Below are 22,355 nucleotides of genomic sequence, written 5' to 3' on the forward strand. Positions count from 1 at the left end.
TGACCTCCTGGCAAGGCTCATGCTTTCACTCTGAAGGCCTTAGAGGAGATGAAGAGCAATGGACCATTTTCAAAGGAAAGGTCACCTGGAGTTTAACATGAGCAAAATGACATTTCCTCCAGCTTTATTTACAGAACCAGATGAACCATTTCAACTAACATTTTCAAAGCCCAGCATGGAAGTTTCAGCATGAATAGCTAAACTGACAAAATTACAAAAAACTGAGGGTAGGTTACTTTCCTAGGGAACCCTGGGCGAAGAGGAGCCATGCACCAACTCTGCCAGAGAACTTTTCCCCTCTAAACTAACACTGGCAGCTGAGGGGCAGCCAGCCTGCAGTCCAAATAATCACTGTGTTTCTTTTTAATAAGAGTTTGGACCTGCTTCAAGCCTAGTGCTAAAATTAGATATTTTACTAGCTTTTTAATTTTTCAGTTCAAAGTCTAGAAGTTTTGAGAAACCACATAAACCACTACTGAAGGTTTCCGTCTGGACCATGGTCCTGAGTTCAAGACATCCAACAGAAGCTGTTTTGCATTCTGCAGGAAGCCACATGAGCACAGCTCAAAGAGGCAAAAGTGTTGCACTTCTCATCAGTTTCATGCCGCTAATATGAAAAATAGAGTTCTACTTTTTACAAAAGCCAAGGATGAATACCTAGACACAGTTTTGGCTATAATCACAGTGCATGGTAGTTTAGATGTGCCTTTTCTAAGAGACCCCTCTCTAGAGGACACAAATGATTCCAAAGACATAAACAACATGCCAGCCTGACTGATGTGATTCATTGCTGCCTTTCTTTGATGAGATCACCATATGCTATTGCAGAGCAGAAGAAGCCTCAGTGTCTGAGCCTGAATTTTATGGTTCAAGAATCAACTATGTTTTCATTCAGGAAATTTATAGTCTTTGCTAACCCTAAACTAGAAGACACATCAGTCACATATTGCGGCCTTTCCTGCAAACACAGCTCCACATGCACTACTTCAGATTTTCCCAGTGCAGTTTTTCCCCAGTATTTTCTGGTTCTGTCATCTTGGAAGTAGACATAGGAAAAAGGTTAAAAGTCAACTCAGGCAAGCTGCATCAATAAGTGAAGTTCAAATTTTCTTGAAATAAGTAGCTGTCTCAGAGTACCAACTCAGATCACTTAAGACTATGTACTTAAAAACATTTGGCTTAGAAAAATTACCTTTATTAACCTTCCACCAGTGTGCCCTAGAGAAGGGTTTCTACAGCATTCAAAAGGCAACACTGCTTCAGTAAGTGCTCTACCCTTTCAGACATTCCATTTAACTTTTCTCATCAAATATGTTAACATGCCTTTAAACCACTGCAGAGGCCCTCCTGAAATTTTTATACATTTTTTTTAATATGTTGTTTTTTCTTTTACTTATACTTCCAGTTTCTGATTATGTTTCAGGGTCAAGAAGAACCACATGAGGAAAATAAAATTTTAAAGAGAGAGATAGGTGAGGTCATAATCCATAATAACTTTTTTCCCTCTTTTAATGATAATTTACCTACCTGATAGGTTGATATGCTCAATCACTCACTTACTTTTTGAGTTTTATAAGTATTTAATCTTTTCTTTTTCACTAGCAGTTAATCACTTAGTGCAAATGACGCTGCATGCTCATCAGTTACCAATATATTGCTTTATTTCTTGGTAGCAAATTAAGGCTTTATAGTGAGATTTGTACAGTACAGGCCAAATTTAAACATTAGAAACTTTAAAAACCATGTAGCACTACTCACTCAATTCAACATAGCCAGAAAAGTAGCTTTATTTTTTTAATAAACAATTAAATGTTACTAGTGAGGCCTTGTATTTCATGAGTGCAAATGGCTCAAAATCCCAACATCCTTAGGGCTCAACATTTAGATTCCTTGAGGCCATTTTTAGATAAAGGATAAACAGAGACTATAGCTGGCTCAGATAAAATATACTGTATTACTTGCCAGAGAAGAATCCCTTATTTTAGAAATATGGAAAGGAAAGCCAGAATGAAATTAACTGTCCAAGGTTATATTCATATTAGTCATTGACCAGTAACAGTAGCAATGACAAATTCATTTTCCATGGCCCTCTTTGCCCTAGTATAACTTAATTTATAATTCAGAGCTGATGCCATCCTGTATATTAAAAAATCCAAAATTGGAGGAACATATATAAGTTACAGGAATTTTTGCAGCAGTAGGACAAGTTCCCTCTCCAGGGACCTGTCCAAACCATTGCCCCCTTTTTTTTTTTTTTAATTGAAAGAGCATTGTTATAAGTATTTCCTCAGCAGTTATGTGTTTTTCTTGGGCATATTGATTTTCACTTCATACCACTGATTTCATTAGTGTTGTCTGGAGATGATGGAACTACTGCTTATGAAAACCAGACACAGCGCTTCCCTTCTTATGAGACACTTACAGTGTTTGAACTGAACATATGAATTCACCTGTCAGTCAGGCACAGGGGGCCTGCTTGAAAATATCATCACCCCTCATGTGTCTGGCTTTCAGATCTGAGCATTACATGTGAAAATGCAGAGGAACAGCTGCCAGAAAACTGTGAAGAAAGTAACCATGAATCAACCATGCACTTTGGGGAAGGAGCCAACAAGATGGGGGACTTCCAAAACACTCCAGCTCATGCAAGAGCAAGAGTGACCATGAGAGTACCAGGAGCTCCCAGTGTCACAGGGCAACTCTGCTGTTTAATTCTTTGTTGAATGCAGCTGTATCTCCAGTCTAAGGGAACACACAGAGCCAAAGTCTCAAAAAATCTAAATCTAATGTGAATAACACTGCAAGCCCCTCTGTCCCCAGGGGTGCTATCTAAAATCAGGCTAATGTCTTTGAAGTCTTGAGATCAGCCATCTATCCTTTGAACTGGAAGGCCACAGAAAACAGTCAGGTTTCCAAGTGTATTAAGGCACATACTAACTTGACCTAAATGCAAGTCCCTGGTTTGCTCAGGCAACATCCACTGTAGTGGTGCCACAGCTGCTGAAAAGGTACAGCAAAGGGACAAAGCCAGACTTCCTGGTGACAGCCACACAGCACAGCAATTGGGACTGCCCCGTGCAAGCTGCTCCACAATGTCTCAGAGCCTCTCTACTGTCTTACAGTACTATCTCAGCTTGTTGCAGAATTACAGCAGCTTCTCAGGCTGGTTTGCTGCCTTTTCCTTTTGCCAGGCCACCAATATCTCATTTGTTCTCCTTCACTCAGCTCAATACATCACTGCTTGTCAGAGCCAGAAGTCCCTATTGACGCCGTTGAGCAGGACGGGAACACCCTATCTACTACCAGAGGATGGTACTACACACATTGGAGAGGACAAATTTAGAAATGAAGGCAAGTAGCGATGACGCACAAGTGACCTGGAGGTGGGCTTCCCAAGAGAAGCCATGCATGGGCACAGTCTCCAGACTGACTCTGCAGAAGTGCTCAGCAATGGCCAGCAGGTCTTACTGTGCTTCAAATGAGTATATTTAAGAACATTACCCAGTATTTCCTGAGGGATTACAATGGATGACTATCAACCATACTGGAAAAAGTTGGGGAACACAGACACAATATTGCATAGTCAGGCTCATGAGCACAGCTAGGACTCAGATGTATTTGACACAGCTTAGTAGCGTTTCCAAAGGAGGGATTATGTGCTATTTCTTTTGGAGGCAGCTACTGTAGCCTGGGACAAGATCATGGCTCTTATGGAAATGACACCCCACCAGGGACGCAGAGCACTCATTGCTTTTGCATTAAAGTGGCCTCTCCACAGAGACCCACGGCACCTTAAAAAGTGATCGTACAAAAAGCAAATAAAATAGTCTTCTAGAAAACCCCTCACCCATTAGGTACAAGAAAAACTGACTCCCGTGAGTGACAAAAAAGACAGCATTACTGAATATGGGAGCGTGTGTTTATACATCAGTGTTTTTAATACTGCATTGCAATGACAGGTGTGGGGTGTCCCTTCAGAAGAAAGCAGGGTTGGTGTGCTCTATAATACAGCGCTTGCAATGTCGTTTAACAAATCGCAGAGCATCCACAGAGACTTCGCAGTCCTGCACGTTCAACATCTGCAGGTCAAAACAGTTGGCAGCTACAATCTGCAGGCCCTGCCCAGTGATGCTCTCGCAGGATTTCAGGCTCAGGCGCTTTAGGTTGAAGCAGTTGAGGGCTAGAAACTCCAGGCCGGTGTCTGAGACGAGGGGGCACTTGCCGATGTCTAGCGATTTGAGTTTTGTGCAATTTTTGGCGAGGTACTCCACGCCGTGGTCCGTGATGCCCTCGCAGCCCCGCGCGTTGAGGTAGCGCAGCTTGCTGCAGTATTTGGCTATGTATCGGATGCCCACGTCCGTGATGCGGCCGCAGTGAGCGATGCTCAGGTATCGGAGACGTGACTCCAGCTTGGCGATCTCCCGCATGCCGAAGTCGCTGACGAAGCGGCAGTCGCTCACGCTCAGTTCCTTGATGGATGTGCAGTAAATCATCAGGTAGCGCAGACCCTCGTCGGTGATGCGGACGCAACGGCGCAGGTACAGGTGTGTCAGCTGAGTGCAGTGGGCGGCAATGGTGTGCAGTCCTTCGTCCTCCAGGACGAAGCAGTCTGTCATGTCCAAGTAGCGGATGGAGATTTGCTTCCCGTGCAAGGGAGACAGCTTGATGGAGGCTTCGCGAGTCAAACTGATGCACGTTACCTTGGAGCAGCCTAAGTGGAAAAACACAGTGAGTTTAAGCAAGCAGTAAAAACAAAGCACACAGCAGGACCAGAAAGGTGGGTGTGGAATGGTGTGCCAGATATAATGAAGGTATCCTCATGTTGCAAGAGTGGAATCACTCTGACCGACTGCTCTGATTTGCTGTGCTGAGTCCCCACTCCAGAGGAAACAACAAACTCCACTGCAGTCAGTGAGGTTACTTTGAGACTGTGATCCCTGGAAAGCAACTGATTGATTTTGTCCATGTCCCACATGTAAAATGGTGGTCCTGGGTCTATCTGGGGACAGCCTGTGATCTGTTACTGCAATATAAACCCAGTGAGGGTTTAGAGTTAGAGAAAAGGATACTACATGACAACCAATGCAGTTTTTTGATCAGTTTCGTTGCTGACTGGCTGAATTTGAAAACCAACATCAGAGGCTCTTTCACAATTCAAACTCATTATAGCAAACACAACCCCACTCCCTTTCCCCTCCTCCCCTGCCCCAAGCATTTGGAGAACAGATGTGAATCCAGCCCCAAGCCTGCAATGCGGGAAGGATGCAAAACTATGGCCCAACTGTGTGCTTGCAGAAGGGTGGAGATTTGGATAACCTAAGGAGAATGGAGAAAATTGGTAGGAGCCAACAGACTGATAAGGGCATGTGAGGACACGGACAGACAAAGAAAAGGATTGTGTCCAATGAGAAAGTCTGGCCATGAATGGAGGTAACTAGACTGGAGGGGAAAAAACAGACCTTGCAAGGAAAGACAAAGAACTAGATTAAAGGGAAAAATACACACAGACTTTCCCCATTTTTAACCTCCACTCATTGCACAGTGGAGGATGAAAGCTTTTTTTGGAAAGTGTGGTTTCTGCTGCACTGCAAACTGGCAGTCTTAGGCTTCTTAGGGAAATTCTTAAACGGTGCCAAGTTCAGCTGGGCACTTTGCATTAGCATAGCGAGAAACAGCTGCAAGAAATGAGAGTCTGCCCATTAGTGATTAAGGCGCAACAGTTTTAGCCAGAAATGGCTACTCAGAGAATTTCTGCAGGTTATACTCAAAGAGGTGCCCCAGGTAGAAATAAAAAGACCTTGTCTGTATTGCTGGAACACTGGCCAAGTAGTATGAAGTGATAAAGCAGTATGAAGTATAAACAGCGATGACCTTAGAGCTCCATGTATCAGAAACTCTACAAAATACTGTAGTGTGGAATTAAAGAGCATGATGATGTATGGAGACTGCCTCAAAAGCTTACGTGACCCAAAGCTATACCACTTGCTATTAGAGGTTGTCGTTCAGAGGCTTAGTGGAAGGTATGAATATGCTTCAGTTCTTAAAAGCAAAAATATCACTTGAGATAACCGTGTGGACTCACACAAATGCCGTAAGAAGTGTGGGATATGGACTTGAAACACTTTGCCACCTGCAACTACACTTCTACATTCATAATTTAAATTTATGCTGGATCTTTAATTTGGATTTCAAATTTAGTTGAACAGATGCAAATTTTACCTTAGGCCGCATACAATTAAATGGGCAAATTGTCCACAGATCATGCAGAAGAAAGACCTGGAAGTAAAACACTCTGCTCAACAAACATCTTAAAACTGAATGCTATTTTCTCTTCAGACTGTTTCAGATCCATCTATGCTTTGGAGCAATCTCTGGAAATACTTTTGCCTTGAGGTAAGTACTATATACACACTCAGTAACACACATGATTTTTTTAAAGGGAAGCAGAACAATACTAATGGTGTAAAAAAATCACCTCTAGTATATTCTTTGAAGTAGGTGATACAAAAAGCATGAAAGGAGTTTCACAGAAGAAGCTGGCACCTAGGCAGAGTTCTGCTGCACCTGATGTAGCTGCTGCTGTTGGATTTGGCTGAGGAGGTTGCTGGATTAAGAAGTCAGTCTGGATATTTTATATTCTGACCAGAACTCTAATTTAAATCCAGCTTAATGAGAAAGATGCATCCACAAGGCCAAGGAGAACATTCTGTCTGCTGAGAGTCCAAGAACTTTTAATGATTGTAATTAGGAAGTGAACGGGTCAGAAGTCTCTCAGCAGGGCTGGAGTCACATACATCAGTTGTGCAATCATGGTTTTGTCAAGCTCAGCACTGCCATGTTGAGCTACTTTGGCTACACTGTAAAACATTTCATGGGAAGGATATTCAAAACAGTTTCACCAGAAAAATGAGTCCATGCTGATACAGAACTGACTGGTTTTTAGGCAAAATGACACGTTCCTGGGTCCGCAACAATTTTTCTGTCCTAAATAATACAAAGTGTAAAAATTAAGCTCTTGTGACAGGATTTTCCATAAAGTATAACTGTTTTCTAAAAGGGAAGAGAAACGTCCAAACACACTGAAAAACATATTGGCTAGAGTGTTAGATAATAACTTGCAGTCAAGCTTAACCAACTTCTAGCAATATCTCAGACCTGCCCAGAAAGCGGATGCTGACAGTGACAGAACTTACATAGTGGAAAGCTCCTAAAGCTAATACAAACATCTGGTTTTGACATTAAAGATTTTGGTAAGCTTTTGTTGCCAAGTAGCCATCCAAAGGGGAAAAGGATCCAGCTAGATGTACAACTGTGAACTGGGATTTAATTAACTAGCAACTAGCATCACACCCCAACACACACCCCCATGTCCTCTTGCTCAGTATGGAACCAAACCAGTGAAACCCTTCAGTCCTGAGAATTCCTTGAGCATGTAGGTGCAAGCCTTGTCCTCGTAACTACAGAGAGAAAAACAGGAAAATCCTCTTTCCAAAACATCCTCCAAAATGACCCACATCAGAATGAAAAAAGTGGACTCAAAACAAGAGCCTGGAGACTGATTATCCTCGATTCCTATGGTACATGCAGCAAAAGCTGTATCTGAACGCAAACACCCTGACTTCTGAGCATGTTCAAAAGCAGGATTTTCCCTTCACATGCTCTAAATAGAAAGAACAACTTAGGAAAAAAAAAAGAAATTAAAATTACTTTCCTATCTCATTGATGAGACAAAATTGAAGGAAGACAGAATTTTATTCAACCCCTGCACACTTTATACCAAACTGATGAGCTCTTAGGGACAGACACTACCTTCTGGGTCTGACGGTAAGAGGGTTGGGAAAACCACAAATGAAGACAGACTCCAAAAGAACCTATTTCAAGACCTGGTATCATCTTTTCCTTTCCCCTGCCTTTGAAAAAGTCACCTTTGTTCAACCGCACATCCATAAATAAGAGCTGTGGACCAAAGCATTTTCAACCACCTACAAGTCCCCAGGTACACTCAGGCTGTGAGCTTCAAAGCTCTAGGTCTAAATCACAGAGGTACATACATTTTTTTCCTGGCACTGGAGATGCTTCAACCTGAATGTGTGATTAGCAATCCAGAACTAACATCAGTGTGTACCAGCAACAAGTATTTCATATACAAGGTCACTTTGAATAGAGTCCTGTGGAGTTCCATAGTCTCCTTATTACCTGGTGGTTTCAGAAAGCAATCACAAAAAGGGCATAATTCTGATTTATTGATATTTGTTTTGATGCCTTCCATGACATTCTGCCATCCTAGGGAATGAGGTGAGAGAGTTGGATAAATCAGCTTAAAAAAAAAATAAAAAGGCAGAGAAAAGAATGCATATAAGTGTATACCAGATAGGTAGCCTTGGAAAAAGCATCTGGTACCAATGACTTGATAGCATCACTTTCTGTGCCCTGTTGTTTAATCCCCTGTCTTCATCTTTCTTGTTGCCATTGGTACCTCTGCTATGGCAAATCTGGTTCGGCTGATTGATGATGGCATTAGACTGATAACAGATGAGATCACAAAGTAAATGTTGAGCAGCAAATTTACTTCAGTGCTCTGCTTAGCTGCATCCTTTCCATTAAGTGCCAGCCTATTTGCAGAGAGGAAATTCTGTGCAGTTGACCTTGAGAAAAAATATCTTGTTTTCCCAGAGCTGTCTTAAGAAAATTGTCTAAAACATTTCTGCTGAACTAAACAGCTGCAATGGCAGCTTAAAAAAAAAATAGGGAAGAAAAGAGAAAAAAAGTTCAAGCTGGCTATATCTTGTTAAAATAGCAATGGAAACAAGGGGACCTTGAGTTTTAGCTAGGGATGACAACAAATATTAATACCCAGAAAAAAAGCCTAGCACTTATTCTGACCTCCTCCTCAAGTCACTTAGCAGATTACAGATGTATTCATTACCTATATGTAATCTACATATACATGTGTGTATATGTAGATTATATATAAGTAATGAATATAATATCATGAATATAATATATATACATAATGCATATATAATCTACAAATACATGTGTGTGAAAAAGATAAATTTTGCTGAAGTAACTAGGCTTCACCACATGACGTAGCACTGACTGCAGTGTGGGCCCTTCTGTGGGTGCTTTGTGCAAAAATCTGTAATAACTCCTCGTGCCATTTGAACAGGCCATCTCTGCTAGCTCGCTTCCATTGGAAGAGGCCTGGCCACTCCAGAGGTGCTGCTGGCATTGGGGGCACTGAGATTTTAGTGGTGCCTGTCTCACAGGTGCTCTGTTAGGAGATAGGCATTCCTACTTCGAAAGACAACACAGAAAGGACAAGCATGCAGTTACGGAGTTTGACAAACATCAAAAGCACCAGCATTGGAACAGTCCCTCTTACCTGACACATCCAGGTGTTCCAGGTTTGGGCACAGTGACACAACATCAAAGACTGCCTCATTGGAGATGTTGTAACAGCCAGACACCTCCAGCCTCCGCAGTTCTGGACAGCACTGGGCAATGGTGTAGAGTCCTCTGTCTGTGAGCCGCCTGCAGCCACTAACAATTACCGTCTCCAACATGAGACATACGTTGGGAGTATCCTGACAAAGCCTCCGGGTCAGCACTTTGAGAGCCCTGTCTACGTTGATTGTCTCGCCAGTCAGGCGAATTGTCCTCCAAAGCCGCGGGTCCCAGGCCAGGTTGTACCAGCGGCGGCACACGCGGGCACAGCGGCACAGCTGGTTGGTGGGCAGGAAGGAGAAGATCTGGATCATGGAGTGGTCGGGCAGCCGGTCTATGTTGGCCTGCTCCTTCTGGTGCTTGGATGCCAGCCGGATGAGAGGATGGGTGAGACGGGTGGGAGGTGGCGAATGGACCATGGCAACAGTTTCCCCAGTGACTGAGGATGAAGACGTCGACGAACCTCTGCCATTTTGGAACCCAGGGGAATTCGGTGGAAATATTAATGCTGGACTGGGTGTGCTGAGTGTTCGCATGCTCAGGTCGGAATCTGGAAGATAGAACACACAATTTCAATGAGCACTGGACAAACACAGAGCTCTCTGCACAGCACAACACCCTGCTAGCCCATTTGCTAATGGAGTACGATGGACTTTGGGGTTTGTTGGGGGTTAAGCAGTCACTTCTACCAGTCAGAGTGAGAAAATGTATTTCAAAAGCCATGTGTGCAAAGGAGATGATGCAGTTCTGAGTCCTGAAGAGGAGACAGCAGTGGAAGGATTTTTTAAAGTCCAAGAATTTTTATTCTTTATACTCTTAATTAAACACTGGATTGAATTATTATGTTTGAGTCACAGGCTTTTTTTTTGGCAGAAAGTAACTGTCCATAACCTTGACACAGCTGGGAGCTCTTAGGGGCAGAGAATGCTGTGGTCCTTCATCTCTCAGCTCCTTCAGCCATTCAGCAGGAGGCCAAAAAAGACCTCACAAGGCAAAAACTGCTTCCTTCACCAGATCTGGGCAGACGAGAAAAGCTCAACTCCATACACTTATTTTCAATGTGTCATCAGAGAAGTTAATGTCTCAGTCAAGAAAACTGAAATTCAGAAGTTCATCCAAGAGCCAGTGACTAGTTCTTCATGTGCACACAGTATTTGTCACAGTCAACTCAACTCCCAACTATTCCAACTCAACTATTTGGAAGCAGTCAACTCAACTCCCCAAAACAACTTGCTACTTCTTTACCTTCTTTAGTTCATTTTAGTTACCAGAATCAAGCACAAAAATGGAGATTTTTTTTGCTACTAAGGCTACCTTTGCTGTAAGGTTATTTCAACTGTTTTCCCTGTGTGCTGACACTGCCTACAAGTAATTTCCACTCCTGCTCCCAGTTTCTCCAAAGCAAACCAATTAAAAGACTGGAAGACAACTAAGATACAACTTTGATAGTCAAGCAAATGTCATGGGCAATACATTTAGAGACTCTGAGGATATTTTAGCAGTATGCTACACAAGATACAACCAGTATATGAGAGATCCATGCTGCTGCTGAGCACATTCCCTCCACCTCAGTACTGATCTCCACAGAATTTTTTTATAAAGGAAAGCACCACCCAGAAATGAATACAGTAACCACAATTTAGTGACCAGCAGAATAACAAATTTCACAGACAGACAATGTTTTTAGAGGACCAAGCTTTTCTCCACATCACATCTCCTTGCTGTCACATCAATGTTCAGGCCTCTCAGGGAAGTGTACAAAGGCAGCCCCCCCTTAAGTAACACTGACTCTGCCGCTGTGTGACTGTGACAGCACACATATGGGCTAAGCAAGATACAGCCAGAAATGCATTCAACAAACACATCCACACCTGGATTTGGGCAGAGTGTTTTAATTAAGTAGATTTTTGGTGAATTTGATTGTTACACATAAACTTCCCTGTCAAGCTTTTACTTAGCCCAGCCCAGGCCTGCTCTGATCTCACCACCTAAAACAACAGCAACCACAGGCCTGTATTTTCACAGTGTGCCTGCAAGCAAAAGAGGCACAAATATTTAGCTGAAGAACCCAAGACACAAAGTCCAATGGCTTGATCAAGATCACCTAATTGAGTTGCAGAGACATCAAAATCATCTTCTCACACCGTGGAGAAAAAACCTATACTACCCAGCTCCTTCCCTCTTTCTCTTCTGCATCTTTTTTTACTTAGAAATTCACTGTTTCATCAAATGAAAGGAAGGAACATTTTCACCAAGGTTTCTGAGTCCTTGCTATGGCTATGTGGTACTAACACAGGGATTTGTGTATTTATGAGCAAGAGCAGTATCTTCATGCTGAGTCGGTTTTGCAGACTGCTCCCTTTGTGACCTCCATTAGGCAGATTTTGCAAATCCCCTGGCAGATTTTGCAAATAATTGCATCAAAGAGTGTTATTTGGTAAGCATCTGGTATATGCTGGTATTTTAAAAATGAGATTTACAGCTGGAGAGAAAAAACCAACCAGCAGCAGCCAGGCTCCTGCAGACAAGCACTGACTCCACAGGCTCTTAGGCAACAGTCCCTGAGATTAATTTTTTGCAAGGACTTTCCATATGTTTGACCTCCCTCACATTATCACCAAAACCAGTGACAGTGCCTGAAGCTAAACATGTGCAGAATATGTGGAAAAGCCTTTACTTTTTGCTCCTTTTTTGAGATTTTAATACAAGAATGTTTCTAATATAAAAGAATATACACTTTTTTTTCCAAGTGCTGGATGTACTTTCTACTATTACATGTATATGATAGTGTCAATTCCTTTTGTTTTACTTTTTCAATTGCTTTGGGCCTTTTCCTTGGTTGATTGTTGGTTGTTTGTTTTACACAAACCAGAATGAAAAGGAAAACAAAACGATATAATTAAAAAAACACAGAAGAAAAACTTGTTTCTATTCCACAAAATGGAATTAAAATCAAAAGCAAAAAGTTTAAATTATTAACATCTGATTTAAACAATTTTTAGTCCTGTGGGAATGACTGCCTTCTGTAAGACACAGCATATTTGGAACATATATTTTTAGTCAGTTATCGCTAAAAACACCTTAAAATTTCTGTAGAGTCTTCATTAGTTCTACAGTCTTCATTAGTTTCCATTTCTACTTAAGCATAAAAAAGTTTTTCATACTCCATGATTCTCCCCCCTTCCCCTGTGAGCAATGGTCCAAGCTAATACGGCTAATCTCCACTGCTTTTGGATCAGAAGTGGCATTCCTTCATCACTCCTGGGCACTGTGAATAATCAATACCTTAGACATTCTGGGTGTGTAATGAATTACTAATATATGTTTTTTAACTTAGACTTTGAGCTAAAAAAGGCCTGACCTTCTGTTTTATGTGTATGCTCCATGCTTTGTGCTCTCTTAATTCTCTCATTAGTATAGCAGTTCCAGATGTGCATCCTGTATTTCTGTTCCCTTCAATCCTGAAGATGCATCATGTAAAACTTGCTCCCTCCATCCTCAGGGCATGGACTTCCAGACAGACACATATACATGCAGCCTGCCTCCCCACCACAAAGTATTGTGGAAAAAGACCGTAGTGGTGTCACTCTGTTTAAAAAAGTGAGTTGTGAGCACATTACTGCTCTGCTGAGCCCATAATGCAATATGCTCTCAGACAGTATCTCAGCTGAACTCCACACAGAGGTATTCCTGCTTACTGTTCACTGTACACCCCTAAGGGGAAACAAAAAATAAAAAAAATAGCAGGTGAGTCCAGGAGCCTTATTGCCAGAAAAACTTGGAAAGCTTTTTGCTAGCATTCAAAACTTCAGCAAAACACTTGGCCTACTGTACATTTTCCAGACTTTTCTAATGTTGTTGGGAGGGGCTTCCTGTAGCACTATCTCAGCCTTTAGGAGTTTCCTTAGAATTTTGCTCTTCACCATTTACTGAGTGCTAGCCAACAGGCCAGGGCAGTCTGAGAAAGAGCAACTTAATGACCGTGTAACATTAATAAACACAATCCTACAAGTACAAATGAAGTTGCTGATTACAGTTCTCAATACACATCTTTATACACACGCATGCCCTATACAAGCATTTATCTTGTAAACTCAATTGTTTACAAGCCTGAAACGTGACTTTAATTTTGGTGATCTTAGAAAGTAAAAGCAAACTAGAAAGCAGCCCTGCACTTCCCTCCCTACAACCTCTTTTGCCCCTTTGCCTCTAATCTTCTGTGCAAGATACCTTTTATTAAGGCTTTGATCAAGCTCTGAAATTGTTTGTTGATGTAGGACAAAATTTCTTAACAATCTTTAAAGAAATCTCAGAAGATGCGTGCCAGAAACAGAACCATAAAAGCTGACACAGAGGGAGAAAATGCACTAGAGTCAGTTTTCTTATTCCACTAGGAATCTGGTTGATTTCAAAGGATTTTTCTCCCCATTTTGTTTCCCAATTAATAGATACATATGGCAACAAAGAACCTTTAAATATACAAGATTTATGCCAAGATCTAACCTCTATTCCTTCTGGCATCGACAATAATATTATTTCAGATCCAGAAAGAGAAAACAATGTTGTATTTCCATTACTCCAGCAACGCACACTAACACGGGACACTTGATGTCCAGATCCCAGCATGAACTTTTTAAGATTGAACCATTTTCCATGCTTAAGGCATGACTCCATTCATTCACACCTTCCACTATGGTATTGTGAATGAGTCTTTTGTGAAATGAATGCTATACTGAGTTCTTCAAGCTAACAAAATTAAAATGAAAATTTTGCAAATATCAATCAAACTTCAGATTTTTATCTGACATCTGAAAAGGATCCGCCATGTTGATCTCCTGTCACCATTGACATTTTTAGCAAAACTAAGGCAAGAAATAAACAAAACTGTGCTCAAGCTCTGAAAAAGTCAGTACAAAGAAAAATAAAAAGCAATTGTCATTTTTGTAAACATTAGCTGCAGAGCAATGTGTGCAAGAAGCATTTACACAGTGTGCCAAAACCTCCCTGACTCAGCATCTCTTCAATAAATGTTGTGTAGATATTACATAGTTTATTAAGTGCAATGTGGGTAAAGACTTCACATTTTTACCACAATACCATCAACCTCAGGCATGCCAAGTAAGCACCCCTTTTACAGAGACTGGGGAAAATAGGAACTTAATGGTTGTAACAGCTACAACCAACAATGCAAAGGGGAACAGAGGTTTCTACAGGGGATACAATGTGGGCTGATTCAAGAAGAGACTTGTGAATTTGACAGACAGATTTCAAATATGGCTGTGTGCCCTTAGATGAGAATAGGAAAAGGAGTTAGCAAGGCTAGGACAGCAGGCTACAATCCAGCCATTTTCTTTCCAAGGCCTTGGGTATGGACGAAGTTCCAGAAAAAGTGCTACCTACAAAAAATAAAGAGCATCTTCCACATCACAAACATCCTCAGGCATTTTTCTCAGGATAAGTTACCCTAATGACCTTGATTCCTCCCACTCCCAGGAGGCTGGGAGGAACTGGAGAGTCTGAGATAGCAAAGAGGCAGCTGGAACAAAGCTCACATGCAAACTTGGGGCTGTGTGGGGCTGCAGCGGTCAAGAATGCCAGAAGGAAAGCGTTGCCCAGTGGAGATAGCTACATGATTTTGCAGCCTTTTACAATGAAGAACATACAGAATGAGTTGGATGAGCTCTCTCATCTCTCTCCAAGAACACTAAGTACACCTAAACCATCACTGATGTGCATGTCTGCCCTGTTTTTAACTGCTAGGGGCAGCTATTTCTCAGCTCACTGAGGTGCCTGTTCCAGTGTTGTCACTGTATTTTTCTTCTTATTTGGTTCATACAAGAAGCTGTTTCTTGCCCCTATCCTTGTGCTTGCGAAGAATGAGAGGTCTTCACTCCCCCGTAAGGATTTCTTACATTCATTTGCCTTTCTTTTTATTAGTCATGTTATATTATTCCCAGTTTCCCCTGTCTTTTCCTTTACATTTTCTCCTACCTGTGTGTTTTTCTCTTAAAGCGCAATGCGCTGAACTAAGCACCGCACACCACCCAACCTCACCAGCAGTGGTGAAAGTGGAGTCCTTTGCATCCACATTTCATGGAAACCACATTTTCAACCTTCCAGATTTCAACAGTCCCAAAAGGCTGATGTATTTTCCCTATGTGACTCAAGATATTGCTGGGATTCCCATGTGGCATACAGCACCTAGAGATTTATTTTCCTCACCTGTGTTTATAGAATCCATTCATCTTCCCTACAACTGCCTCCTTGGAGAATGCTATGTTTTCTCTCTCCTTAATCTACTTTTTCAAGACTATTTTGAGCACTAAGCAATCTTCTCAGAGTGTGTTAGTTTTCAGTTTTCCAAATATCTTGCAGCTCCAGGACCATAAATTTTAACCCATTTCTCTATATGTTGGTAATTTTGTGTCTCAATTCAATTGAAAAAGATGGTTCCTGAGAGAAATGGAAAGTCTGGCAGCCTGCTCACAAATATTGTAAGCCATTGTAGATGAGACCAGCTCAGTTGGTCAGAACATGGTGCTGGTAACACCAAGGTTGTGGGTTTAATCCCTCTATGGGCCATTCACTCAAGAGCTGGGCTCAATGGTCCCTTCCAAATCAGGATATTCTGTGATTTCTAAAAGGTTCCTCCTGAAACATCATCACAGCTGATAAATACTCAGAGTGATATTCCCCTTCAGTGCTCACCTTATCTTATAATGATTTTGTTTACTCCGTATTTCACCAGTTTGTTTCCAATACACACTGCAAAAGTCCAACTAAACCTGAGATAGATTACAGCTACTGCTTCCCTCTCACCAGATAATTTATTTTTGCCAAACCAGAAAATTACATGGAAAACTGAGGTCAATGTAACAACAACACTTTGGCAAAGGGGAAAACTATTTTTTTATCCTGTGAGATCTTGTCAGTCATGCAATTCTCATTTTAAGAGCAAAGACCTGCAGCAGAGCTTGATTTGTCAGTGTACGAATAAGCAACCTTGGAGCTCAGAAAGTAATCGCATCCACATGGTCTTGGAAGGAACAGTTCCACAGAACTTGAAATAACCTTTTATGGTTTTTAAAAACCTCCTTTAGAATGTAATAAGAAACTTTACCTATTGTATAAGACTAGAGGCATTGTGGAAGAGGGATATATTAACTAAAATCTGTAGCCATTTCATAGTAGTTTCTGTGTGACACTTTACACCTTGGATTATAGTAGTGTAGCTTCCCTGTGATGTTAAGCTCCAGTTTTCTTTGGCCTATAAACTCCTCTACACACATTTGGAGACCTGATCTTGCATTCCTGACATACTCAAAATAGATGCTTAAAGTCAAAGAGCACTGCAAGTGAAGTAATAATTATAGTTTTATTAAGCAAATAATTCTTCCTTACAATGTATTTGTGGAAAGCTGGAACTAATTTCCCCCCTACTGACTTTGTCCCCTGCCACTTGGCAGGAATTCATTTTATCCCCATATTTTTGAACGAAGCTAAAAATACAAAGACTGAGGGGGAGGAAAAGTAAAAAAGTAACTCACTATTAATTTAGGAAGTCAAAGCATCTTAATTTAGCCTTCAGTACCACTGATGATACTAGCACATCAGCTCTGAGAAAAAGGTTTCACAGTGCAGCCTTGTGGGGAATTACATAGAGATGGATTGGAAGATGCATTTTTTTTCCATGTTCAGTAAATATGTATCCCAAAATGAATTCCACACATGCTTAAGTACAAGCTCTGCTTAAATCCTTCAGTCAGATGCTCTCCCAATTCTTTATGGTATGCCAGGGAGCTCCTCCAGCTGAGCTAGTTTATATTTACATTAGCAAGGAGTGCAGCCCAGAAAGAGGAGTTCTGTGGAGCAAAACTAATATTGTTGAAAACCCAACATCCACAGGCCTGGGAAGTTGCTCTTATTTTTTTGCCAATATTTAATTTAATCCCCAACGCTGAATGCTCAGTAGGGGTTGCCTTTGGTGCTTTAGGTGTACTGCCAGAACATATTTTTTGGCTTTAGTTTGTCCTGAGTGTAACTGGGATCATATACCTTGTGGTGGTTGTTAAAACAGAGTAAGGAGGAGAGGCATTTCAAAAGCAAGCTTTACTTGAACAAAAATGCTAATGTAGATAAATTCACTGGTCAGAAGAATCCCTTGTTTACCTCCTCCAAACCATGAGTAATCATCTCCCATCCTATTCCATACCACTCTGAGGAGCGGCATCCTGTGCCCTGCTGGATTTTCAAGGCTGGATTATCAATGGACCAGCCACACTGCATTTCATCAGTCCCCATTTTCAGGATTATCACACCTATAAGGATGCATGCTGTTCAATGCATTGCTCTGAGATGTGCAAACCAAATGTAGTTAGAACAAAAAATAATAATTTTACTTATTATTGTTGAAGATGTTTATAAATAAGCATCTTCAACATACTTCAATAGAAAGGTTTAAATAAGACAACAAAAAGATAGCAAGTTGGCTTAATTTCAAATCATACTAAAAATCCTGCCATCATCTTTCTCTCATCTCCTGGTAAGTTTGACAGAATTAACCCAGGAACCCCATCCTGGTGAATACAAAAAAACCTTCCCAATTTATCCAGAGAATGACTTGTTTCAGTGAAACAGTCTTACAACTATAATGTGCCTTTTCTTTGAGTTACTCTAACATGCTCCAAGGTCAAAATTTTGTCAGGTGAAACATTTTTCCACCTGACTAGACAACGTCTATATTACTGTGTTTCGCTTTTTAAATCCATTGTTCTTTACTTTTCATTTAATACCAAGTTTAAATAAATGTAGAGAGTTTAAATAAATGCAGAGAGGATGCACACTGCTTCACAGTGGCTCTCAAGCTATACACACAAGGCCAGAACCAGTCACTTAGAATAACACTGAGATGGGACAAACAGATCCTACTCTATCTTTGAATGATAAGCACTCAATTTGTGTTGATGCAAATATATCTTTGCAATTTATATAGAAAACTGGAACAACTGCTTAATGGCTCCCAACTTCAAAATGCAGAAATCCAGTCAGCTGCTCCAGACAATTGTAGCTGTCCTGCTGTGTCACCTTCAAAAATGTGAGAATTTGGAATAAAATCTGTATCAGTTTACATTATCACAAAACTTCAAGACAAGTTGTTGTAATAAATTTATGGAAGAGAAATATTTTCAAAATCTCTAGTTCACATAGATAAAAACCATGGGGACCTACATAACTCTGAAGTGTAGTTCTGGTAGATGTGTGTGACTCTAAGTGGAGAATAATATGCAAAGCAGAGGAATGTTTATCTCTGGGAAAAGCTAAAAATATAATCACTTTGTTGTGTAATCAAGAGGGCTTGCATCCAGTTGGTAGCAAATGCTGCAGTAGACAAATAATTCCCCCAAGAATGGCTGTTTCCAGCATATTCACCATAAACAAATTATTTGTGTAAAAGAACATTGTCTCATAATCAACTGTTGGCATTTTAAAAGCTTGCAGCTCTCAGAAATTACTGACTTTCAAATTAACAGGGGATCCAGGATTTGACCTTCAAAACTGGAGAAAAAAATGGGAAGCAGTATGCTAAACAGAAGAATAAATGGTAATGAGAGATTTAAAGCTATAAAAATGTGCTTCTCTCCTATCATCAAGTTTAGATCACAGAATTATAGAAGGTTGATGGGTTTAAACAGACTGTAAGGATCATCTAGGTCCGATCCTTCTGCTGTGGGAGGGAAAATTTCTTCTACAACAGATTACTCAGAGCTCCAGCCCACTTGGCTTTGAACACTTCCAAGGATGGGACATTTATGACTTCTCTAGACAACCTGTTCCATTGCCTCACTACCCTGACAGTAAAGAATTTCTTCCATATATGTAATCTAAACCTACTCTTGTTTCACTTTAAAGCCATTTCCTCTTGTCCTGTCTCTACATGCTCTTGTAGTCTCCCTTCAGATGTTAATGATGCAATAATTAATGTTATTTAGAATAGTACAACTTTGCTTCCTAAAATAAATTCAGGCTTTGAAAACATAGTCTTTGCTGATAATTTGTCTCAAATTATGATAATCTGTCCCAAATTATGGGACAGAGTTGTACACAGCACAAGAAGAGGCCTCTAGATTAAAAATAAGAGAAAAACCCCTCAAAACCCAATTGGTAAAGCCAATCCCAACTCAGCTTGGTTCAGCCCAGGTTGTTACAGATTGTCCATGAGATACCTGCAAGTGCCTGCTTGGTGTCCCAGCTGATGAGTCATGTGTCACAGCAGTAGACACATTCCTCTACCAGCTAAACTACCAGTAAGGGAGTGATAATGAAACAGCAACAAAAAATGCTGCCAACAGACAGCATAACCTTCATCTAAAAAAACTGCTTAATAACTTACCATGCTATTGCTCACTCCAGGGTGAGTTTGGTGAGTTCTTTTCAGACTCGTAGGATAATTACTCTGAGGCAGTAACAGTTTTCCTGACTTTAGAAATGACGTGTGTTTATTCCCAGACTGCTGCTTTTGCAGACTAGGAGCCCTGCTGCATCCATCTGTAGGATGCCCACGAATTACAGAAATTCAGTGGAACTGTGCAAAGTCTAACTAAAGGCTGACCTGCAACACCTGCTCCTGATCAGCTCAGATCCATTTACACCTCGGTTTTCGAAGTTTATTTTCTTTTCCCAGAATAAGATTCCTTCAAAAGCACCTGCTAGTATCCTGGCAAGCGCTCTCATGTTTTGAGGGCAAATACCTTGTTTCTAGGGTTGCATCCCTCCTCCCTTTTCACACATGGCCAAACTGAGAAAAACAAAGCTGGTCTCCAGGGCTTTTTGAAGGAATGGTAGAAAACTTCACTTAATCCGCATTTTTGCATTTCTTACAAACCCACAGTGTTGCCGCTACATGTACAGACAAAGAAATGCATTCAGCAAAGAGCTGGCCAAAGTCAATTCCCCAACAAATCACCTTTGGGACCTGGGTGAGAGGAACACTCTGGAGAGGATGAAAGCAAAGAAACATAGGCCTCCAAAGCAGAAATCCACAACACCAGCTCAATCTAACTTATCCAGCATCTCTTCAACAAAGATATGTAAACTGAGGCTTTTTCATAATAAACACGTCACGTTATGAGAGCCCTGGAGTGACAGTGAGCAGTCTCCTCTTGTTACAAACACACACAACACACACACAACAACGCACTGAGCAAGCACACAGTGCTTACTCAGAACCACAAAGATTAAAATTTTGTTTATAGGAAATTTGGGAGTTAAGCTGGGAAGGAGACATGGCCACTGGCAGCTTTCTTCTACTAGAAAAATGTAACTGGCTCAAGCTCAACTGCACTAAGTTACATGGATTCCTGACCACCAGTGTGAAGCAGTCTCAGGCTGTGTCAAAACAGATGGTACTTATGACTGTAAAAGCATTCAGAGGGCATTAGACACCCTCTGAAACCCAGCCCTGCCGTCTGAGGTCCCAGTTGCTGTGTCTATGACTTGTGCTGTATAAATTGCAGATTGCTATTTATATGCAACAGCATATGGTACTCTGACATTTGAGGAGTATCAGATATACATACATGCAAGTAAATCAAGAATTCAGCACTCAGTATTTATGGCAACTTCAATAACTTCCCAGTCTGCTGAACACCACAATAAATAACTGCTTTATTGTGCAGAAAATATGAACTGACTGTAATTATTCCTTTTCAATTCATTGTGATTTCAATTTACTAAAATGAGATAAACAAAATTATTCACTGACTCTTTTAACATCACTTCAATTTCATTAACTCAATATACAAAAAAAGGAAAACGTGATGTTTATGTCTACACACAATCGGTGAGTTATTATTCAAAGCAAGAACTCTAGCACTATCTAAATCTTTCAGACTGTTTCATGTTAACCTAAGCTAATTATTTAAAACATCATCACTAGCTTTATAAGGAATTTTACATTTATCCTCAGATTTATTATCACCAGCTTATGGCAGTATCTCAGGCAGCAGACTCAAATACAGGACAGTAGCAAAAGCAGCTCTTGGAGTCAAGAAATACTAGACATCTTAAAAAAGTAAGAGGAAGATGAAGAGAAAGGCCCTTATCTTCACAGAGTCCAAGGAAAATGGGAACCTGCCAGAGTGGTCTAATGAATCTATATATACACCTGACGGGAAGGTGGACATGAGTCCCTTCTAAATATAATTATTCTGTGTTTACCAATTCAATTGAACTTAACAATGCTCCTCTTTTTGAGGCCTTGCACAGAAGAACAAACCCTGCCTAATTAAAGCAAATCAAACCCTTGTGAAAATGTCATAATAAATGTGCTAATTCCCAAACTCTGAGTGGAAAGGTTAAGTGATCTTGACCTGTGCAGCTGAAGATCAAAAAGGATATGCTAATATGTACCATGACCTCCAGTGTATGTAGTTAGAGGAGGGAGGTGATGGAAAGGTTACTGTACTTGCAGAGCCACGTAAGAAGGAGAAGTTTGACTAAGACACAACAGGGTTAACAAGGGTTAAAAATTTTGACACAGTACACAAATAGATCAAGGCATAGGCTGAGTGGGTTAGGATTGACATCTAGTGCTTACTAGGAAGCAGCAAAATTAAAAAAAAAAAAAAACCCACAACAATAGAGGAATTAATCTATGAAGAAAATTCTGCTTTAAGATGTTGTTTATGCAGGATGACTCAAGAGCTTTCCCACCCTTTATCATCAATCAGCACTGATTTGTTAGCCATCCTGGTCTTTCTAAAACAGGGAAGTAAAACTCTTACTGAAACAATTTGTCAGGGAGGTGAAAAATGAAGGAGAAACTGATGCTTATTTTCATCATTGGCATGGATATACATTTCGGGCTGAGAAGCAATGCCCTTGCTACAGCTTTTTCAAAGTTGTTTCAG

At 40.8% G+C, this 22,355-nt stretch overlaps 1 protein-coding gene across 1 annotated transcript in view; it reads right to left on the bottom strand.

Annotated features, from left to right (window-relative positions):
• Window positions 1-1,653: 1,653 nt before the first annotated feature.
• The window catches only part of FBXL7 (F-box and leucine rich repeat protein 7), a 172,668-nt gene continuing 151,966 nt past the window's right edge, over window positions 1,654-22,355 (bottom strand). Inside the window, exons 3-4 of the mRNA XM_053966057.1 lie at window positions 9,386-9,997; window positions 1,654-4,711 (exon numbers count right to left, since the gene is read on the bottom strand). Of these exons, the coding sequence (XP_053822032.1) occupies window positions 3,975-4,711; window positions 9,386-9,997 (1,349 nt within the window). The 3' untranslated portion in view covers window positions 1,654-3,974. The remainder of the gene's footprint in view (window positions 4,712-9,385; window positions 9,998-22,355) is intronic.

Source organism: Vidua chalybeata, chromosome 1 (assembly GCF_026979565.1).
Source record: "Vidua chalybeata isolate OUT-0048 chromosome 1, bVidCha1 merged haplotype, whole genome shotgun sequence".
NCBI lineage: Eukaryota > Metazoa > Chordata > Aves > Passeriformes > Viduidae > Vidua > Vidua chalybeata.